The sequence below is a fragment of the Pavona decussata genome, unplaced genomic scaffold (assembly GCF_977016875.1).
Source record: "Pavona decussata unplaced genomic scaffold, jaPavDecu1.1 SCAFFOLD_128, whole genome shotgun sequence".
NCBI lineage: Eukaryota > Metazoa > Cnidaria > Anthozoa > Scleractinia > Agariciidae > Pavona > Pavona decussata.
Window position 1 is genome coordinate 2499504 of NW_028145542.1, and position 22392 is coordinate 2521895.

Below are 22392 nucleotides of genomic sequence, written 5' to 3' on the forward strand. Positions count from 1 at the left end.
TTTCATAATGAGGTCCACACAACTCGGAAATGGCTTCGAGCCCGAACTCAGTACGCGAATTTTTGTAAACATTTTGCAAAAATGTTTGTCATCAGTTCCGTTCTACAAGTGCCCCCTTCCCCCCCCCCCCCCCCCCACGAGAAAAAAATACAAGCAATAATACGCTTAAGCAACATTTTCACTTAAGAATTAAAGGCTACATATAAACATACGCTTTGCCTTGCACGGAAGCTAAAGGAAGGTGTTCGATTTCAACGTGATTGACACTTTGTAGTCATCAAATATTTTGGTGTTTTCAAATGCGTACGCGATTACCAAATTCAAAGTTTGTCAACCTAGTGCGTACGGTACCTTAGTGCAACAAAAACTGGCGGCAAGGGTATGGACTGCATAGCATCCCCCTTCTGGATAGTTAGGCGGGAGGGCACAAAGGGTGGCGTGAACTGGACAGAGCAGGAGTGAGATTAAGAACAGGAAGAGACATTCGTTTGCTTCATTTCCTTCCGCTCGACTATTTAGAAAGAAGGGTGTGCTATCAGTCTACCTAGTGTAACAACTGGGATAGAGCAGGTATTACAAGGACGATATTTCCTTACAAACACATAAACAATAGCCGCCGTTTTGCGAAAAAAACATGCTCAGATATTTGTCCGCGGACTTTTCCGAGAGCGAAGCTCGAGGAAAACTGTGAGCTTCGAGGAGCAGATAATGTCCAAGGACAAATATCTGAGCATATTTTTAATGCCAAATGGAGGCTATTGTGGTTATTATCCTTCAAATATTTTTCGCAACATGTAGCAACGAGCTTGAATATTTGAACATTTCGTTTAAGAACAGTTTACCGTCAAAAACGTTTAGAGCGTATGTTGTTTTCTGATACTGCTTTATCGACCAGCAGGTTTACCTCTCCTTCTGTCACAAAAACAAACCGTTCCCTCATCTTGCCATTAATTTTATTTGTAAACAAGACGCGCCTTGAAGTTTTTGAAATTGGGGAATATCTGGGGTATATTCGGTCACGTGAGGCGTTTAGACCAATCGCGCGCGAGCGAAAATATTTGATGGATTATAACCTTTGATATTCCAATGTTGCCAATCATTAAACCTGTTTTAACAGTCTGAAAAGTGAAAAGATATTTTATTTCAAAGCCGAGTTAGTATTTGTGGAATTGAGGCGTGTATATATAACTATTCCACAAGGCTAAAAGAAAATTACAGCTTTCAGTGTTAGTTATCGCTTTTAGTCCTTGGTTGAATGCGCTGCACAGCACCCATGACACCTTTTTTTTTTTTTTTTTCCAATTTTTTTTTTCCATTTTTATATTTTTTTTAATCGCCCTTTGATGAGAATTTTGTCACGGTAGAGGTTGGTTGAAAAACATCCCAACTCTAATAAGCTCCCATTTTGACGGGAAACGTTCAGTAGCACGCATCTTACTAAGACTGCAACACACACCCGTGACTAACATTGCAGTATACGCAGGGAAACAACTGTTCGTGGAATTTATTGGGTGACCTGTGCGCGCACGCCTGGAGCGATTAGGAGAAGCTAGGAGAGGGGCGAAAAGAGGTGACAGGATTCGCTCGAAGATACGAATCGAACTCGCTCTTGTGGCGGGAAAATGTTAACTTAGCAAAAAGTTGTTGTCCACAATCTTGGATCCATTCCATCGGTACTCAACGAGTCGGGTGACGACATCGAGCGGGTGTGTATGGAGGGAATTCACCCGCGAAATCCGTTGTAGTGCCGGGCGGTTTGACGCTGGGCGGGCGTTCTGATGGCATTGACCCGAGAACACGACGCGACGGTCAGTGCCAAGCCACCCGACGAGAATTCTTTGCTAGAGTCAGGGCGGTTTGATATTTACTGTACCAGTCTTTTAAGCACGCAAGTTAGTGCTGACCACGCACAGACTGAGAGTAAGCATCCATTAGAGACTCCGATGGTTCGCGACTATAAATACAGCAAGTCTTCAAGAGTCGGGTGACTTGACATTGAGCGCATGTATAAGAGGATATTCACCCGGGAACTCCGTTGTAATGCCGGTCGGCCTGACACTGGGCGGGTGTTAAGCCGAGACTCATCCGATGGTTCGCGACAATACACACCGCAAGTGCGCTTCCCCTTAAAGTTCTCCTCGCCATGCATGTGATGATTGCATCATAACAATAACATCACCAAGTTTTGCTAACAAGTATAACAAAGCTTTACACTTCAGGCCAAACAAGTCCTCCAATAGAGGTTGCGACAGATTCCTTTGTTGCCCGTTTACAAGTGTGTTGTTGGACCTTCGTTTCTTCAGCAGTGGTTTAATATTGAACGATGTCGTGGCTACTTCAGAACTGGGGCGACGCGATTAAACTCTTGGCAGGTGAGCAAGCTCAATGCTCACGTCACAGCCTCGCCATTTTCCTGAACTGCGGCACCGTCAATACAGGAACATTCCTGGTGTACGCCTTTACGCGCAAGTTCCTGTCATCTGTCATGAGCACGACTTTCCTCTGTATCGTTATTGGTTGGTTGGCTGTGAAAAAATAATATCCAGTCATATAACAAAGTTTTACCCAAAACACAAAGAACCCAGTCAGTGCTACAGACGGTCGATGGCAGGTATGACTGACACGTTTGCTTTGGGCTTTCCGGCTCTTCTTCGTTCTAAGATTGGTTTAAGAATAAGCTCTCACCACTTTCAGAAAAAACTCAAAGCGAACGTTTTCAGACGTTCTTCGGCCCACTTTCTGAGAGCCCCGAACAGGCTATTCCACGCTTGATGCCATTTACACGTGATTGCCTCGAGTTCTGATTGGTTCATTCTGACGTTTGCGTCTGTTGTGATTGGTCAGACAGATTACTTTGGTTTTGGTTTTACGACACTCAAAAGGCCCCGAGTTGCTTTGAACCTCATCATGAAAGCGAGGATAAGTGAAAAGCTTTTATTATGAAAATTAGTTTTCACTCATATGCAAACGCAAACAAAACTAATTTTCATTTTTCACAAGAAAAGCTTTGCCTCGTTTTCGTAACGAGGTTCAAAGTAACTCGGAAATGGCTTATTGAACACCGCTTTATCACAGAAATCAGATCAGACCTAGTCGATTATACCGTACAAGCCTGCAAGTGTCCATGTTTGAAAAAAGGAACTAGGCAAAACTTGAAAGCGCAGTCACGTGGTCTTATCCATCGAGTAAATAGAATTACAGTGAAAAATGTAGGAAGATTTAACTCCGTCACTTCAATTTAACAAAAACTTAGAAACTTTGGAAAACGATAACATATTCTCAAGGTTCCATTTGAGAAAGTCTTTAAAATACTTTGAAAGGAAAAAAACTTTACAATTTTCACAATGACTTCGTAAACAAATTGCATGCCCATCTTTTCTAACACAGATCAAAAGCAAATATAAACAGTAATCTTCCTATGACAATTTTGTATTCCATCAACTTAAAGTTGATGAGGTAAATTAGTTCCAACTTGATAACCATCCAAAAATCGTCCGTCGGCTTATTCCCACAAAAGTTTTCCAGCCAAATATTTCCAAAGAACGTTTAGCACCCATACCTGTAGCTAATCTGTTGACAAAGTTCTCTTCACAGTAATGAAGGCAGCACGAAAGAATGACGTCATCGTTGGTCCCTTTACCCTGTGTGACAATAACAACAAACAATAGCCCGTTACTAATTGGTAGTTTAAAACAAAACAATGGCGAATTAAATGGTGAGAGCACTCGCCTTCAACCAATGTGGTCTGTGTTCGATTCCCAGACTCGCATCATATTCGCATCAGGCATTGCCTGATGATGTTGTTGAAATAACAACGAAATATGGCTCACGTTTATACTTTAGGACTGAATAAGTCAGGGATTCGTGTCAAAGCCATGCACACTGGCACAAACCTTTCTTCCAGAGGGATCTTCGCTTCTGAATGCAATAGTGTCCAGTTCTGAGCCTTTACTAGTGACTGCCTTGACTTGAGGGTTCCTCTGGCTAAACTCGTACTCAAGAAAGTCAATGGCGCACCTACAAACGCGAACAGCAACGGGGTCAAGGCAAGCATCTAACTAAATACACGAATAACCGCTAAGTCAAGCCAAGATACTCTGTCCTACTTAAACAGCATTACCAAAGGAATGGTTTAACTAACGTAAAATTCCGAAAGTAATGAGGAATTAGCAGCCTTTGAGGGTCGCTACTTTCGGGGAGCACAAAACGTTATGTGAAGTTGGCGCAACCGAGCTCTTCTTCCGAAATAAAAAACGGAAATTCGCAAAAACAGTTGTTAACAAATTGGATGAAATTGCTAAAATCCGTGAGCCCCAAAATTAAACATCACACATTTTACGCAGGATTTTAGTCATATCCTGCACGTATTTCTTGAGGGTGTTTTGTTGTTACGGGAATGTGATTTGTATTGTAAAAGTTATGTATAAATAAGTTCCTCATGTAATCTTGTTCCATACTCCCTAATGAAGTCTGTCGTTATCAGACGAAACCGGTCGGAGGATAAACCTTGAGTCAACAAGATTTCGTTACTGTCTGCTGCTCACTAGTACCTTGTTAAAAAATCACTTTATAATAGTATTGCAAAGTGCCTTGATTAGCGTGATCAAGTTATCATACGTCACTTTCACCTGACTACTGATTGGAAAAATGAATAAACATTGAACCTTGGTTTCGCTGTTTCCGGTTTCCGGGGGGTGGGGGGGGGGGGGGTTGAGCTCGCTACTTTCGAGATTTATTAGCGGCCACAATTTTTGACGTTACTTTCGGAATTTTACGGCAACTTGTGTCGAGAGACAAGCATAGTGAGATATCCTGAGTATACATACCTGGCATTCTCCAGGACGTACTGCGCATGCTGTAGATTATTGTACTTATCAAGCTGAAAATCCTTCTTTAAACCATCGAGTTCATTGATCACTGTAAAAAAGAGAAAACAAACTTTTCATTTGACTGATTTCACCATCAAGTAACTGAAAAACGCGCACGTAAAATCCTCTATTTGAACTAAATTTTCCTGTTTTTCTTTAAGTCAATGATTAAACTATGCTTTGAGGCTCTTTTCTTAAATTCAGTCTCTGTAAAGAAGCAATTAGTGCCTCTCTTCAACGTTCCTCTGGAAAAGAGCCTCCACCATGATTTTTCTCGATAGAAAGGGCAAGGAAGGGGATAGCAGTACACAGCCTTTGCTCCTTGAAGCGGAACCAACAGGGATTCCAAGACGAGAATTTAAGGAGCTTAAGCAAAGACGATGGAGACAGCAACGAGAACTTAAAAAACAAAAAGGCTTAATAACCAAAACAACAACTCTGCACGTGCATTACACTTTTCGGTACATTTATTTGCCGTCATTGCACGACTAGGACGTGAAATTTCCTGATGGCACGTTTTATGGAAGACGTAAACACACGACGACGAATTTTTCTTTCTCTTTCGAAAGTTAGCCGGGTGCAGACTTTAAGAATTCAACTCCAGGAAATTTCATCTACATTTAGGGTGCTTTCCATTGACTCTATTCCGGAATAGAAATACATACAATGATGACAAAAAATCCCTCATAAGAGGTTTTTGGAGTTACTGGAGTACAGAAGGGCTCTTAAATTATCGTGTATCAGCGAAATTTTGCAGAAATGTCTTCCCAAATTTACTTAAAAGAGAAATCTAACAGCTATTCCGCTTATTCTTATTCAGGAATACGGTCAATCGAACGTAACCTTATTTAAGCGAGTTGGAATATTAAAATCGCGACGACATTTGAAAACTCGCGAAATTATTTTAATAGTGACGTTTTCGCTGCCGTCACCGTCATCGTTGCTAAAGCCGCCTATTTTATGAGAGCAGCACGTTCTTGGTCGTAACAAAATTCTTACCAATGAGTGGTACTACAAGAATGAATGCCTGGCAGCCTACAATGGCCTTGAGTCCATCCAAATGATCCACAAAACAGTTGGTATCAGCCACAAGGTATGTTGGGTAGTTCTCAAACATCAAACGTGGCTTGGAGATGTGCTCCTCGATCACAGCCTGTATTTAATCCAAATATTAAGTACAACATAGCGACAGAGGACATTTCACATCAACGTAGATACGTTTTGTGGCAGGGAAATTCATGAAAGAGTGCCGCGGCGATCCATTCATGAATTGGCAATAAGTTTGAACCAACACCAAAAAATATCGAGTAAAGTGTCCCACCATAACAACCCCTGGGGGGGGGGGGGACTCCCACATATAAGTGACAGGGGTGATCGTCGTACCTTTTAGGGGTTAAAATTCGTAGTTTGGTACCTAAAATCTAAAATGACTTCTGTCAGAGGTATGGTGGTACCTTGTAGGGTATTCAGCCAAAACATATGAGAGGAAGTAGATGTCAGTGAACTAATTTGGTACCTCTTTGAGGTAAAAATATTGTTCCGACCACGTCCACAAAACAGAATTCTTTTAGGGGCTTTTTTCAAAATTTCCAACGATCACCCCCGTCACTTTTATATGGGAGCCTCCATGCCCCCGGAGTATGCTAAGCCCATTTTATGACAAGAAAGTATAGACACGGACATAGTAAAAGTAACCTTCTCTGAAACTTGTGAACACTTCTTGCAGCAATAAGAGCCCAGAAAACAAAGCTCCTTTAAGCAGAGAGAGCGATAACACACACTGAAGTGATGGAGAAGAGAGTATCACCTTCACTTTATCTTCTCTCTTCCTGTGAACTTCCACTTGTTTCTTGAGTGCATCCTTTTTGGCCTACGAAAAGAAATATGACATTAAACATTACTACTGCTCTTCTTCTTTGCTATCAAGTAAGCAAAGCCTGGCGTAAGGCCTTACCTTCAGTTGCTTCAAGTCTTTTTCCATCTCATCCCTGTATTTAAGAATTACAAACAGAAGATCAATGTATGCAGACAGTAAAAGGAAACACAGGTTCTCAACTGTGCAAAGAAGCCAGTACTACTACAGTTCGGATCTGCAACATAACGGGGCAATCAAGCATATTAAGTCATTCGAGTGTTATGAGTTACAGCCCTTAGTGACAGCCCTCAACGGAAAATGGGTTTAACATTTGAAATGATGAGCACATGATACAAAGTGCCTTTTATAATTTTAGAAAGCATTTAGTAAGTAACTAATCAAATCTAAGTACCACATCATACCCTGAGTCCAGCTGTTCCTCTTCACTCTCAATAATTACATCATCACCATCATCATCAGATTCCTAAATTGAAACAGATTAAGGGGGCAATTTACCTAAATTTGAATCAAATTTAAAGAGGTTTTAAGAAGGGATAGAAGAAAGAAAATGATTTTTGGAACACCAACAGACAGTTGATACCCACGCAAGAGCACCCCGGGTTGTTAGTGGACTAACTTGGTATCCGTCTATTAATTATTAAATACAAATTCTAATTTTAAAACTTCACTAAATCTTCAATATTTCTTATTTCTCTTAATTTAACCAATCCTTCTAAAAAAACTACTCCTCCCAAATATATCCAAAAATCACCCAAAAATTCACGAAATACCCCACCACACAGATTCACGGGATAATGATAGGGTTTTTGGATTGCTTGAAACGTGAATGAGAAATTGCCATTAAAGCCATGTCAAGTGGCAGAAAAATGGCGTTTAGGTGAATTGCCCCCTTAAGATACCTCTGCTCAGAACCGAAGTATTTGATTGTTGATGCCAGATAAATATGCTTTCCTTTCACCAAAATATTTAGGGGTGTTCCACTCATGCTTTGGATGGCATTCGGTATGCAAAAGTTAATAATAATAATAATAATAATAATAATAATAATAATAATAATAATAATAATAATAATAATAATAATAATAATAAAAATGATAATAATAATAATAATAATAATAACATTTCTAAAGCGCAAATTTCATGAAAGGTTCAAATGCGCATGACAATATTAAAAACGGAATAAAAAGGCTAAAAAGCTAAAATTACAATCAACAGTAAACTTACAATGATTTAAAAAAACAAAAAAAGCTAAAATTACAAATAAAAGTAAACTTTTTAACCCCTCCTCCAATCTAGTCAGGCAGAGGTACTCCCTTACAAAAACTATATACTTCAGTAAGTATTTGTCACCAAAAGAATGACACCTTTTGTAACTGGCATGGAAGGGCATTTTGACTTGTACATAGTACGTGAATTGATCCAGTGCAATTGCAGTGCTCATTGAGACTCAAAACAATGTCACCAGTTTTATATTAATTCCCTTCTCCTTAGTGTCATTTCAAGGGCTATATCACACACCTTTGTCAGAAAAAAGGCCATGAGAAGGTGGTACACTAACAATAATGTGCAGTTCCAGAAAATATCCATTACTCCCACGACAGAAGGTTTTTTGTTTTGCACCCCCCTCCTCCTAGGGAATTCCAGTTTAGCTTTATACTTTGCTTCTAAAATTTGGCTTTTAAAACCCCCCTCCCCTTAGGAATTTCCATGACCTTCCATAGGGTGGGTATGGATTTCTTCTGGAACTACACAATATTGGGATGGGAGATTTTTTATAAAATTATTATTCTGTAAATTGTTCACAGACCTCCAGTTCTTGTTGTTCTGATGTGTCCAACTGTACCACTGCCGTCTGGCTTGAAGACTCCTTAACTGGCGACACTTGAGTGCTTTTAATCATGGCAGAGAATTCTCCTGTTTCAGTGTCAAACTCTAATGGGGGACACTCCAGAGAAACAAGAAATGCAGCAAACTCCTTCAGACATTGACAGCGGAGGTAATCCTCGACCAAGGCCTACAAGAAACACACAACCCTACTGTAATCTGTAGAAAGTCTTACTTTTATCACGATTAAATGAATTATATCTTTTCAATATTGTTTTCTGGACCTTGTTAATAGTAATGGCCCATCCACTTGGTTAACCTTACAGCTATATGGATTGTCCAAACTTCTTGCCAAATTCTTAAGTTCAGATTTTCTTTAATTTACATTTACCCTTCAGTAAAACTTACCGTCTAATTTGTAATCAAATGTTTTGTGACTTTTACTGTAAGTCATAAGTTTTATAGTATTTTGGTTACGTTGCAAATGGTAATGTAAATAAAGTTAGTAGTGTACTAGGTAACCCATATTGTAAGTAATCCAAATAATTGTATGTTTGAAGCGATATGTATTGAATTGTAAGAAGAGTATTGTATTGTTAGTAGTGTAAGTAACCTGTATTGAAAGTAATGTAAGTAAATTATACTTGTAAGTAGAATATTAATTGTATTGTTAGTGGTGTAAGTAGCCTGTACTGTAAGTAATATTACATTATCCTGTTGTAAATAGGCAAAACAAGTTAAATAAAGTTAACTGTAAGAGGTGATGTCCTTCCTGAACACAATCTTTACAATCTTTGAACACCATACCTTAAATTCTACATCAGAGATTTTACTCAGCGGTTTGTTAGCCATGCTCAGTGGCTTGAAGCCAGCAAGGAATTCATCTTCATGCAAGGTGACCACCTCAGCACCTAGGAAATGAAGAGAAAAGCTATAATGGTAATTGGACTACATGTATATACCGTTCATTTCATTTAAGGACGTTCGCGCGAAAATGTTTTAACATTGATTTTTTTTTTTCAAACTTCTGCTGCAGTCAGTCTATCAATTAATTACATCTGATATGCAAAAAAAAATGGGGGTCACCTACTTCGTTTCGGAGATATGACATCTGCAAGTTTGCGCTTATTTTGAGAAATCGGTCCTCGTCACTCGATATGACCTCGCCGGTTGTTGATGCAAAATTTTTATAAACCAATCGCTGGAGACAAACTTCCATTGCCGAAGTTTATTTCAGAGGATCTATTAAACAAATAAATCCCACTTTTATTATCCCTAAAGCTACAACTAATCTTCAATAATTGTATTTCCACCCCAGAAGTGGCACAAAATGTACGGAGTTCGATCGCACGTGGGTAGATAAATTAAAAAAAAAATAACTTCCCACGTTGATTTTTCTTTCGTTTGATGACAGTAAGCAGATATCTGTCAAAGAAGGTTAACCGTCTAAAAATAATTGGGGGTCACCGACCTTTTAAAACCGCAAAATCCAGTTGAAGTTGTCGAAGATGTGAGAAACTTACGGAAGTCACGTTTTTGCGTGACAGGTCGGAGAAGCACTGGAACCTAAACAGGGCTACCTATCCCATAATTCACAGCTCACAATGGTTGCTCGATCGATCGAGTCAATTGTTTTCGTTCGAGTATGCTGTAAAACCTCTGATCGTTTAAAGTTGTTTATGGTTATTCTACCTTCAAAACTTATACAGCTGTTTAGCCAATGCCAGGAAAATGCATCTATTGCCGTGAGCGAGGCGAAAATGTGAGAAGTAAGCTTATTTATTTACCTAGAATAGGTATGTGAAGATTGATTGTACACGGGATTGGTGATCAATAAAGGGTAAGACTTTCTCGTTTACTGTCAAAACTTAAAAAAGCTTGAAGGTGACTTCGTTTGACGAATAGACTAAATAAAGTATCGCATTTCAATTATTTTATTATATCGAGAGTCAAGTAAATATATTTATCTCTTGGCGCGAAATACCCGCAGGTATCGACGCCTTTTCTTGGACTTTTTGTTGCAACCTTAACCCGTCTAATCGTTTCACGTCGATTTTTCGTTTCAAAACTGTGCAACGGAGATGAATTTCCCCCTTTTTAATGCTGTCACGTCGGCCGACATGTGTGTTTACCTCCGTCTTCCTCCGTGTATCGTCAACCATGAATTGCGCGTGACATTGCTCAAGTGGCGTGTGCGTTACCTGCGCACTAAAGATGCGCATAAACAATTAGCGCGAACGTCCTTAAGATGGTCCACAAAAAATACTCACTCTGGTCTACCTTATTCTTACTAATATTCATGATTTTCAAAAACCGCAAAATTTTGATACTAGCAAAAATAAGATTGTACGGAACTTAATACCATGTTATACAGTCGGACCTCTATTAAGCGGCCACCTATTAAGCAGCCACCCTCCATTAAGCGGCCACTTTCCAAAGTCCCGAATTATTATTTTGTCAGTAAAGTGCTGTATTCGATACCTCTATTCAATGGCCAACCTCTATTAAGCAGCCAGTTTTCAAAGTCCCCAGGGTGGCCGCTTAATAGAGGTCCGACTGTATAACAAAACAATAAGAATTTTAAATGTGCTAAGTTAACTGGACCTTGTGGTGAATAGTTCTGAATTAAAACTGCAACTATCCGTCCTTGAAAAAATCTTTCCGGTCTTGTTTTTGCCTAGCACTCTTCCTCCTATACACTATTTTCTTCAACTTGTAATTTAGCCAAAACCTTTTTAGTATACAGTCATCAAAGTTTCCATTTGTAGGCTCCTTGCATTTAGATTGAACCAGACCTTTGTATCTTTCCAGTATTTTCTCATTCTTTGTGACAACTGCCCTCAGGTCAGGGTTTAAGAAAATAAAACACTGACAAAATTGCGAAATTTAGTACACTTTTGCTCTAATTTTGCTTGCAATCATGATAGTTAATACTCGTGAAATTCAGCTCCTGAATTTTTGCAAAATTAAGATTAAAGAACATGCAAAAATTAGTAATTAACAAAACTAGGTAGACCTTGTATTAACTAAACCTTTTTTTGGCATGTCATGCCAGTAAGGCAGAATAAAGTTCGATATTGAAAAGGATCTAGACTAGTTGTTTCTTACCATCCTCTTTATGAAGATTGTCAATATCCACATAAGATATAGCATTTGTAAACTGGCTGACTGATTCCCAAAGAATTCTGTGGGTGCTAAAAAGAAATAATTACAATAGCATAAGCATTTTTCTTGCAAGTGCTGTAAACAAATGAATAGAAACTCAGCTTTTTAGCCCAGGAGACAGACGTTATCATTGTACCTTTTAATGGGGAAAAATCTGTGGATTGGTACTGCTTAGGATGCTAAAATCTAAAATGATTAAAACAACTATTTTTAAGTCAACTAATTTAGTTTCTCTTTGGGGTGAAAACGAATTTGAGCTATGTCAACTTGAAAAAGCAATAGAAACATTTGCCTACATCATGAGTTCCACATTTGTATGTTAATAAGTCTCTTATACATGTAGATACCATGTGACTATGCTAAACACTACTGTGCATGTAGGAGTCTTAGGATCAATATTTTTGTACTTCTTCTTTTTTTCTCCCTTTCCTTGAGCCCGCCTCAAACAGCTGTGGGTTCTCAAGTCTTTGTATATAATTTTATTATCTATCCAACAAAAGTTGTTGTTGTCATAATAATATGTTTGTAGACAAATGAAAAATGTTTTCTTTTTCTTAAATAAATGTACTCTTGGACTATGCAATCATACTACATTAACGTCTTTTAAGAAATACTTGTAGAATGACACGCATTCCAAGATATGTTCTAGAACAGATGATGAGCACTTAGGAATACCTAATTGATGAAGCTTGCCAAAGATCTACATGGCAAATTATCCAGTCTGCAAACACCTTAACAGCTGGTAGGAACTGTCTCAATGGTGCACTCAGGCCATCTTGGGTGTTTCTTGCCTCAAAGTCTATACTCTGCAGCAGACTGCAGCAGCTCTTCAGTAATAAGATGAACATTTCAATGGCCAGGTTCAGGGCTTGGTCCTGAGGGGTGCCCACTCTCACATAATCCTCATTGGAGTCTATGAACAAGAAAAGGATGGAATATAAATATCTATTAATAAATTATTAAAACAATGTTTGACCAGGGTTTAACTTAATGCATCAGATTCAGACATCAGTCTACTCAATCCTTTTGCAGTTGTAAGTTTTCAAATGAACATCACAGGTTCCAGAAGAATTCAGGATTTAAGTCCATATTATTTTTAAAAATTACATGTGCTCAAAAGTGGTGTCAGTTTCCGCACTTTATACTCTCATAAAACAAACGCAATTTCTGTGTGCTACACATGCAAGGTATACTCTAGCACTCCATTTACTGATTTATTTATTTGTTTTTTTATTAATTTACTGACTGACTGACTGACTGACTGACTGACTGACTGACTGACTGACTGGCTGACTGATTAATAATTAATCAGTCAGATTGATCAATTTACAAGCAAACTACTGTGGCAGCCACCATTCGAAAGTAGTTGTCTGGCTACGTCCCATTTGGCATGCAGATGCACGGCTGGCTTGCAAGAATTTGCCAACAATCACCCCCAATAGAATGGCCAATTTGTGGGTTTTCCCAGTTACCCACCCTTCATTACATTACACAAGGCAGTAATTGTTCAAAATTTGCTATTCTTTTTACACAATGAAATTTAAGAGAGTTTGACACTACCTTGTGCTGCCGTGTTGCCAATAGCAAAGATGTTGATGGCCATCATTTGCAGCAAGTTGGATCTGCCAATTGCTGAACTCCCTGGGTAGTCTAACAGGGTGTGGAACTCGCCAAGCAGTTGGTACTGCAATGTAGGCAATCTTTCCAACCTAAAAAAATATAGAACAATATCCTTCATTTGTCTTGTCTACTATAATAATTACTAGTGGTAAATAGATAATATTTCAATAAATCAAATAGAAAGTTTATGCTATATCAGACTGTTTCGCTTTCCAACTGGTTTGTAATATGGGTACCAGGAGTACTTACAAAAAGTATCTATTTTGTTTATAATTTGCAAAAATGTGAGAGCACTTGACTTAACTCCAGGGTCCAGTTGTTCAAAGGCCGGATAACTCTATCCAGTGGATAAGTCGCTATCCGTCAGTCTCAATCTGTGCAAAGATTTCAGTATTTCCTCTTGTACAAGCAAATATGCACACTCTAACCACAGTTGAGTTTGGGAGTGTACGAAAACCTTGGACAACGTTTTACGTGAAGTATATTTTAGACCCTGAATAGTGCCTTATCCAGCGGATAAAGTTATCCAGCCTTTGAACAACTGAGGTCAGAAGGCTAAACTTACTATTAGCAACCCAACCAAGTTTTTGAGCCTTAAGCTAGAAGGGATCAGTAACAATATTTTATACAAAACCTTTAGTTATTATAATACTATTGTTTTTTTTTAACATTCTAATCCACACAAACCCTTTTACCATTATACTTGTTGATATTTCAAATGCTGTCATTTGGTCATTATACTCTCATTTGCTTTGAAACTTGGCAATGCTACTACATGTAACAGGGAATGTTCCATTTGAATGCATCTTTTAAGGACGATGCCTACTAATAAGGAAGTATTTTTGTGTGGTTTGTGACTATGTGGGGAAAGCAGATCTTAGCAAGGGCTATTGAAATCCAAAACAAAAATTGGCAGTAACCACACATTTTTCAGAGACAACAATTATTCTAAATAACAGTAAAATAAGAAGCAATGTGTGGCAGTATGGCGTTTTTTTTGTTTTCCAAATTAAAGCTTTATTATCTCTGAAAAATGCACGGTTACCCCTAATTTTCTTTTTGGATACCAAGAGCACTTGCTAAGTTCTGCTTTCTCTGCATAGCTTTACACCACGCAAAAATATCCCTGTATTAGTAGGCACCACCCATAGGAAACCCAAGCATCTCGAGATACACAGAACGTATGCGCAGTAACAAAAATAGGCACCGTCCTTAAACAAACAAAACATAACATTTGGCACTTACCCCCAGTCTTCTCACATTTTTTGCAACATTTGTTTGTATAATTTTTATGAAGGTTGCAACTTTTTTATGGTAAACATGTTTCTGATGAAACTTCGTCCATCTTCAGTACAGCACCCGCCAGTGGGTGTGAAATAAACAAAGGAGTATACAATATTGCTAATTACAACGTGACAACAAATATAGGGCACATGACTAATAATTACAATGTTACAAGAAAAGTAAAAATATAACTGATTACCACATGACGATAATAAATGAACTGAAAAGAAAATATATGAGAAGTAGACCAACAAAACTAAATAGCTTGTAGTATGTGCTTGTGGTTGTACCATTAATAAAAATAACAATTAAAGAACATGTCTTACCCAGTTCTTGAATACAGCAGGCCATGGGCACAAAGAAAATGAAGCACAAACTTCTTGTTGACCTTAGATAGGTTAACAAAGAAATATACAAAATTTAGCTCTCTTTTTGTACAAGTTATCCACTTAAAAACTACGCTGTAATTGCACATGATAATATTTTTTGCTTTTGTAACACAAAAACAGTTTTAAATTTCACAAACACTCAGCTGTTACATTGCAAAATTAAATCACACCAGAAAACAATGCAGTTTCTAATAAAAACCTGAAAACACGACAAATCTTGAAACTCCTCCATAAAGGCCTTGCAATATTATAGCAGAAGCTTTCAAATTAGTTCTTACAACACAGGCAGATCTGTAGAGACAGGCATACCTCTTGTAGGGATATCTTTGGTGTCTCCTTCACAGGATCTGAGGGATGCTCTTTATCCTTAGACTCAGAGACAGGATCACCTGCAGCATTAACTTCTTGTACTTTGCCAAGGTCTGTCAACATAACCCTTCGATAGGCTCCATGTTGGACAAAGATCCATACCTCATGCCTACAAAAAGCGTACACACTAGTCAGTGATTTATCAAAAAGTGGCCACTGACAGACATGCATGATATCTGTGAGATACCAGTATTAAAATGATCAACTAGTTTGAGTCTGCAAGGATCTTTCTTCAATTTGATCTTTCATCCACAGTTCAAAATATATGTTTCATATATTTAAATTTATTTATTCACCCTTCACGGGGAATATTAAGAACACACAATATGACCAGCTCCCAGTTGGCTTGATACCACAGTTGGTAGAGCACTGCACTGGCATCGTAGAGGTCATTGGTTCAAATCCCGTTCAAGCCTGAATTTTTTGAGGCTTTACTTTTTGCAACTGCTTAAGTTGCGTACCAACTGCAAGGATCTTTCTTCTTGTTTGATCTTTCATCCGCAGTTCAAAATATATGTTTCATATATTTACATTTATTTAGCTTTCGTCTAACTGCAGTTTAGTGGTTATCGAGTGCATCCAACTTGTCCATTCTAAGGTTCTGGTTTTCACTTCTATAGGGGACTCAGGTCATCAGATCCTATGCTCTTCACAATGCTCCTCACAATTTACTTCTAAAGGGCTCATTCACACTAGCAATGATACGGATAAAAATCGGAACCAGAAGTGGACTCAGCAACTTCTTCTCTTGTGTAAATTGACATGGCAGAAGCAGAAGTGGAAGCCTCACTTTCCCGCTACAAAATTCAAGGGGGCAGAAAATGACTTACTTCTAGTTCTTTCGCTCATGACTATTAAATCTGCCATGAATTAGAGAGACAAAAGCAAATAAACCAAAGGAAAACTAGACCAAGTTCACTGATGGTAAACTTAAGGAGATGCTTTCTGTATAATTCTTTAAGTTTGCAGCCTACTAACCTGCCGTGGTTATCTTTGTGTTCAGATATGAGTCCAATGCCTTTAGCCGCCTCACTAAACAAAGACCGACCCTTTCCCCGTCCAGCATGATTCCTGTCTTTCACCTGATGGCTTTTCTGCTCAGACAAAGCCTTTTTATCCTTAGCTCTCTGAACGTTATCAGCCTGTTCAAGTAATGAGAAAAATCAAAAATAAATCTTGTAAATACCTATTGCAAATGCTCATCTCCTTCAAAGGTCATTAATTGTCCTTAAAAAAAAAAGAAATTTTTGGGTAGTTTCATTTTACCAGGGATTCACTTTACACATTTGTTATGGTACCTTGGGGGAAACCAAACACTGCTCAAGTAAATGGTACTTCAAGCTATCATGGTAACAAAGCTGGGAAAGTTGCTTTCAGTTCAAGTTAACAACAAGTCCATGTTTCAAATCATCAAGATTCTACTAACTACTACACAAGGCCAAGCATTTTAACTTCACAAATAAATAAGTAAAATAGAACATAACAAGATTAAAATCCCAAATGGCAGGAGTAGGACCAGCTAGCTATTTACAAGTGTGACCAAGGAGTTGAACTCCGGTCTACCAAGAAACAACTCCAGCAAGTGGCTAGAGCAGGACTAGAATCCAGGCCCCAGTTGTTCAAAGGCCGGATAACTTTGTCCGCTGGATAAGGCACTATTCAGGGACTAAAATATACTTCATGTTAAACGTTGTCCAAGGTTTTTGTACACTCTCAAACTCAAATGTGGTTAGAGTGTGCATATTTGCTTGTAGAAAAGGAAATACTGAAATCTTTGCACAGATTGAAACTGTCGGACAGTGACTTATCCGCAGGATAAAGTTATCCGGCCTTTGAATAACTGGAGCCAGGGCTCCAGATATCCAGTCCAGTGCCCTAACTAACTGCTCTACTACCCTGCCTTCTCTGTCATTAATTAACTTCTTAAAATCACCTTCTCCTGTATCTCATGGAAGATAGTAATGAGTGTCTCTCTTGCAGTCAAGATTGGATTGCTTGCTGTCAGACTTCTTACGTAGTAGTACACAGAGTCCAGCTTACGGTTGGCTTGCACAGCAACCAGTCCTAGCTGGTTGTAAGGTCTTGCATTTTTAGGAGCCAGTTTGTTAGCCTTGAGATACCATGATCTCATCGACGCCCAGTTCTGGTTTGTGTGAAACTGCCCTTGATACCTCTCAATATCTCCAAGACAGATTAAGATATGGTGACAGCTTAACAGTGCAAGTTTAGCCTAGAGGAGACATTAAATTTTTTACATTAATTCAATTAAAAACTAAATTAAGATGCTCATTATATTGCCAAACTACATGTAGCATTCTTGAATCCAAGTTATCTATATTTTTATTTAAAAGGCAGATAGGACAAGGATAATTTATCACATTTTACTGGTATTTACGTTTTTTTTTTATCATACAGAAACCATCTTCTACGCCAGAGCTTACTCCTTACCTTAGCCTGTGCTTTACAAGTTAAAGAAAAAAGGTTTAAAGAACCATTTCTGTTAAGGTTCAAATTTCACTGAGGTCAAAGATTTTTTATTTTACCTTATGTGGACTACAGTTCCTTATAAGGGTAGTCCTTAGGAGGAGAAAAAGTGGATTCGTTTTAAAAGCACTTAAATTTTCATTGCAGAGTTAATTCTCTGATTTCTCAGTTGAAATACAGTAAACACCCGCATATTAAGAACAAGTGGATTAAGAACCTCCAAGCTGAAATTTGTCATTTTAGACAACTGTTATATAAGAACCTTTAGTACAATAAATATGGAGACTTATTCAGGCTGACCTTGAAAAAAAGGAGGTTCTTAAATGTGGGTGTTTACTGTACCAGTGGTGAGTGACAAAACATTTCATCATTTACACTATTACACTTGTCGTTAGAGACCACTTGCTCATGAGACAAACTTGTCCAGTCAAACTTTTATCACATATTGATTCCTGTTGAAAGTCAAAACTTGTCCTCCACAACAATATTTCTCTCAATGAGAGAGGGATGTAATGCATCCATTCACTTAAAAAAAAAAAAAACCTGCTAGGAAAACACTTACTTTTTTCCCAAGCTTTTCAGCTTTTCTTGGTTGACTGACCACATCTTGAACTGAGAATTCATGATTCTTCTGCAACAAATCTAGAAGATTTTTGTAAAATGTTTCAGCATTTGCAAGGAACTCCTTCAGACAATTGTTTATTTCTTCAGAGGAGAGAACCTCTGTTTTCTCTGCGTAACCCAAAAATAGCTTTCCATACTTCCTCAATGTTTCAATAATTTTATAAAATCCATTTCTCCAGAGGTTTTGATCAACCTCTTGTTGAACAGCAAAAGACAGATCAAGCATCATAATTCCCTTGTATGCATCCTGAATTTCTCTGCTGAGAGAATTAACTTTCTCAAAAGCTGCCTTGTCGAGTATGTCTCGAGATAGCAAATTGTTAAGTGATGATTCTTTCTGGGACACCATTTTCAGAAGTCTTTGAGCTTTTTGAAGATGCAAAGACTTGATCTTCTTCTCAACTTTAGTGTGGCTGACAGAACTTGTCTCACTTTCTTTGGAGGTGTTCTCAGCATTTTGATATTCAGAATAGTTTTCACTATGGGAATCAGGTGTCTTAAGTTTCTCTTCTCCAGTCAAGTTTTCATTAACAGTGGTTGTTTCACTTGTGTACAAAGCAGACTGTTTATTTCTGCTGCTACTTTGAACATCCTGTCTCTGCACAATAGGACTGTGATAATCATCAGCATCGAATAGCCTCCCTCTGGAACCTTCACTCAGTGTTCTCTTTTTTGCAGATTCACTATGATGAAAAAAGTCTTTTTCTTCAAGTTTATCATTAAAATCATAGCCCTGAGGTAATTTAATTATGCCTCTTGGTTGACTACAGCTCTCACTGTGTCCTTCTGCAACCTTAGAAAGTTTCAAAACTCCCCCAGTTCGAGCTCTCAGTTCCAATTCATAATCCTCACAAACTGCTTCATCATTATTGTGCTCACTCTGCTGCACAGAACTGCTTCCATTCCTTTGTTTAGCTTTAACCTTACTTCCTTTGTTGTCAACAGCAACTACCTCGTTGTCGTTTATATTAACCTTATTGTCCTCCTTACTGGTTGATGATTTTCGCTTCGGTTTCGACCCTGACAAATTCCGTTTCTTTGCATGATCTTTTTCCGCTGTACCTTTTCTTTTCTGATGTTCAGCCGGCTTGCTTCCTTTGAACTCACTATCTTCTTTCTGTTCATTATGATTTTGCAAACTGTTTGAAACGCTGACGTCAGATGACTCTTTCTTGTCAACTTGCTTCGCAGATTTAGTGTCCTTTTCTTTCGCTTTTTCTTGAATTTTCTTCTTTGAATGTTTCTTTTCTTTCTTTTTGTCTAGCTCATCGGCATAAGCGACCAGTTCGTCGTGTGTAATTCGTAACACCAATGGTGAACTTTTACCGCTTGAACAGGCCGCCATATTGAAACATACTAGTAGCCAGGCTTCCTCGTTCTGATGCCCAAAATTTGTCAACTTCTTCAGGAGAGACCCTGGGAACGAGGTTGAAAATTTGTGCGTGGGTGTCGCGCGGGAACCAAGAATGGGGCTGGTAAGGGCTGGTATAGATAGCTAAAAATTTCCCCTCAATTCCCCAGTTCACCTCGCTAACTCATTTTGCGATATGCGAAATCGTGGACTGAAACCCTTGATAAAGATGGGGTGAAGAGGAAGACAAGACAAGACAATTTTCTGTGAACAGTGCGTCGTTGTGAACACGAGGTAATTGTGAACATGGTATGACTATTGGTAAGAAGCCATGTTCCCATTACTCTATCGCAACCAACGTTCCATTGGCTATTTTAGTTTATACCAAACCTTACCAGTGGATAGCATTTTCACACGTTCTGGTTGGCTCGAAAGGCGGCTAGCACCGGTTTCCAACACCGTTCTGGATATCACTTATACTTTGACGGATCGTTACTACCACTCTTTATCAGTTGATACAACAATGCTGGTATCAAACAAATGCCTTATCATTGGTGAACAAGTTATGGACATTTTCTCGAACATAAAAGGTTACAACGGCAACAGTATGACCCGTTAAACTTTGAAATAGTTGTGCCTGAAAATGCAGCTCACAGTTCTAGTTTCCGAGCTCGGTGATACCCATGTAATAATCATCACAACTAAGGAAATGACAAACAATTTCCCGTGTTAAATCACTCGGCAAAAATTTGAGCGAACTCAAGATAACAAGTTTGTTTTGACAACCATTACAGTTTCCAACTTATTCCTTCCTTTCCCCTCATTTCTCCACCCATACCGGAAAGGGAGGGGATGGAAGGGTGGTTACTGAACCCACTAAAACAAATAGGACGCGAGACCAGCTGGAGGTCCCTCCACAGGTTGGTATATTGCCTGACCTGTATCGGCTCTTCGTGTAAGCATCGCGTCCTTGTTTCTGTTTGGAAAGTTATAGCTCAAATTGGGACAACCGATTTTTGTTATTTTTGCATATTTGTCCTGCAAATGGACATCACTAGAAACTGCTTGCAGTTTATTGTTACATCTGATTTGCTGGGGCACACCATACAGCCCCCGTCTGGTTATTCCACAATCCTTGTCAGAGATGACCATCATCTGTTCCATTGTCACATACATTTTTGCAACAAGAGAGAACACTTGAAACAAGTCAGGGTCAGACTTAACTACTTTTAAACAGTTAACTAAGCCACCAACAAACAGTGCATAAATTAACTTTATTGAGACTAAAAGTGATCTTGCAAGCGTTTTAATCTACTTTATAATACAACACCTATTTTTACCATTTGGCCCAATAATTGATACAATGCATTTCAGTAAGATCTTGATAAAAAAGAAATCGAGTTAAAAGAGGTAAGAGTTGAACCTAGTACACTCTCTTGAACTTTTGTCTCTTTTACCTGCCCAAGGCAGTTTGTGTTCTTACAGTTGACTCCACTGAAGCGCAACTAATTAAAGGGCTCATAGGGGAAGTGTCACTGGATATTTTGACCTTTTTGGTAAATGTAAATGAGCGCAATATCTTAGCTTACTTGCAAAACAATTCTAGAAAAAGAAAGAAATCAAGTGAATTATTAAAAGGAAGCTGGAAAAACGTTAGCCTAACCTTTTTTTTTCTTTAAGTGGCGATCAAACTATCTGTGACCAGAGACACTCAGGGCAGTTGCAGTACACTGGAGTGGCCATTATATTTAGGTTTCTGTTGATACAAAAACGCTTTGGTGTTTTTGAAATGACACCAAACCTCTGTCACACTTCCCCTTTAACCTACTTAAAAAGCTTAGCATCTCTACTTAGGATCAAATTAATGAAATTAAAATCAACCTTAAAATTACAGACTTACTTTATCTTTTTCTCCATTATGTACAAAAAACGAATAATTAGTTAACTCTTACATGTAAACTGTTTAAAGTCTAAAGACTAACCTGAAACTACTTACACCTAAATATCTAGCTACCAGTGGTTGCAAAAAGTATTTCTACAACATTACTCTAATGGTATTCCTACAGTTAATTTCTATGCACAGCCATGCAAAAACTTCACTTAATTTATTTCTATTCAGCCATGCAGAAAATTTTAGAAAGACTATTTATTTTTTAAATTATGTGCAAAACGAGTTGAACCCTTTTTCCTTTTGAGCCCTACTGGTTCAAAGCACGGTTACACTAATCCAGGACATGTGTCTAACTTTCTTAGAGTTAAACCCAAACCAAACTTATCTTGCATCCCAAAATGACTGACTTCAAACTGAAATTAACTTGTGAAAAGTTCACAAAATCCTTGGTCTGTTTTCCAAAAACTTGGTCTTGGCAACAAAAGTCAAGTGCAGTAATAATGTAGATCTAGTTTTTGTCCTTGAATGTAACCCTGAAGAGCACACCAGTATTACTATGGACACTCAAATGAAAGCAAAGCAAAGTGCTTTATTGTCAAACAATTTGTTATGTTGTACAAGGCAACAAAAGGTGAAGTCAAGTTTCA

General features: G+C 38.3%; 1 protein-coding gene across 1 annotated transcript; it reads right to left on the reverse strand.

The window, feature by feature from the left end:
- Window positions 1-1302: 1302 nt before the first annotated feature.
- Window positions 1303-19860, reverse strand: LOC146468954 (telomerase-binding protein EST1A-like). Its single transcript, XM_085124006.1, has 18 exons — window positions 18442-19860; window positions 17329-17625; window positions 16374-16537; window positions 15336-15504; window positions 14964-15025; window positions 13294-13442; window positions 12409-12646; window positions 11677-11762; window positions 9376-9479; window positions 8552-8758; window positions 7146-7207; window positions 6823-6856; window positions 6676-6738; window positions 5868-6021; window positions 4827-4917; window positions 3894-4017; window positions 3560-3641; window positions 1303-2525 (listed from the first exon to the last, which is right to left on the reverse strand). Exons 1-18 carry the CDS (start codon window positions 19846-19848, stop codon window positions 2395-2397), a joined length of 3624 nt encoding a protein of 1207 aa, XP_084980132.1. The 5' UTR covers window positions 19849-19860; the 3' UTR covers window positions 1303-2394.
- Window positions 19861-22392: the final 2532 nt, after the last annotated feature.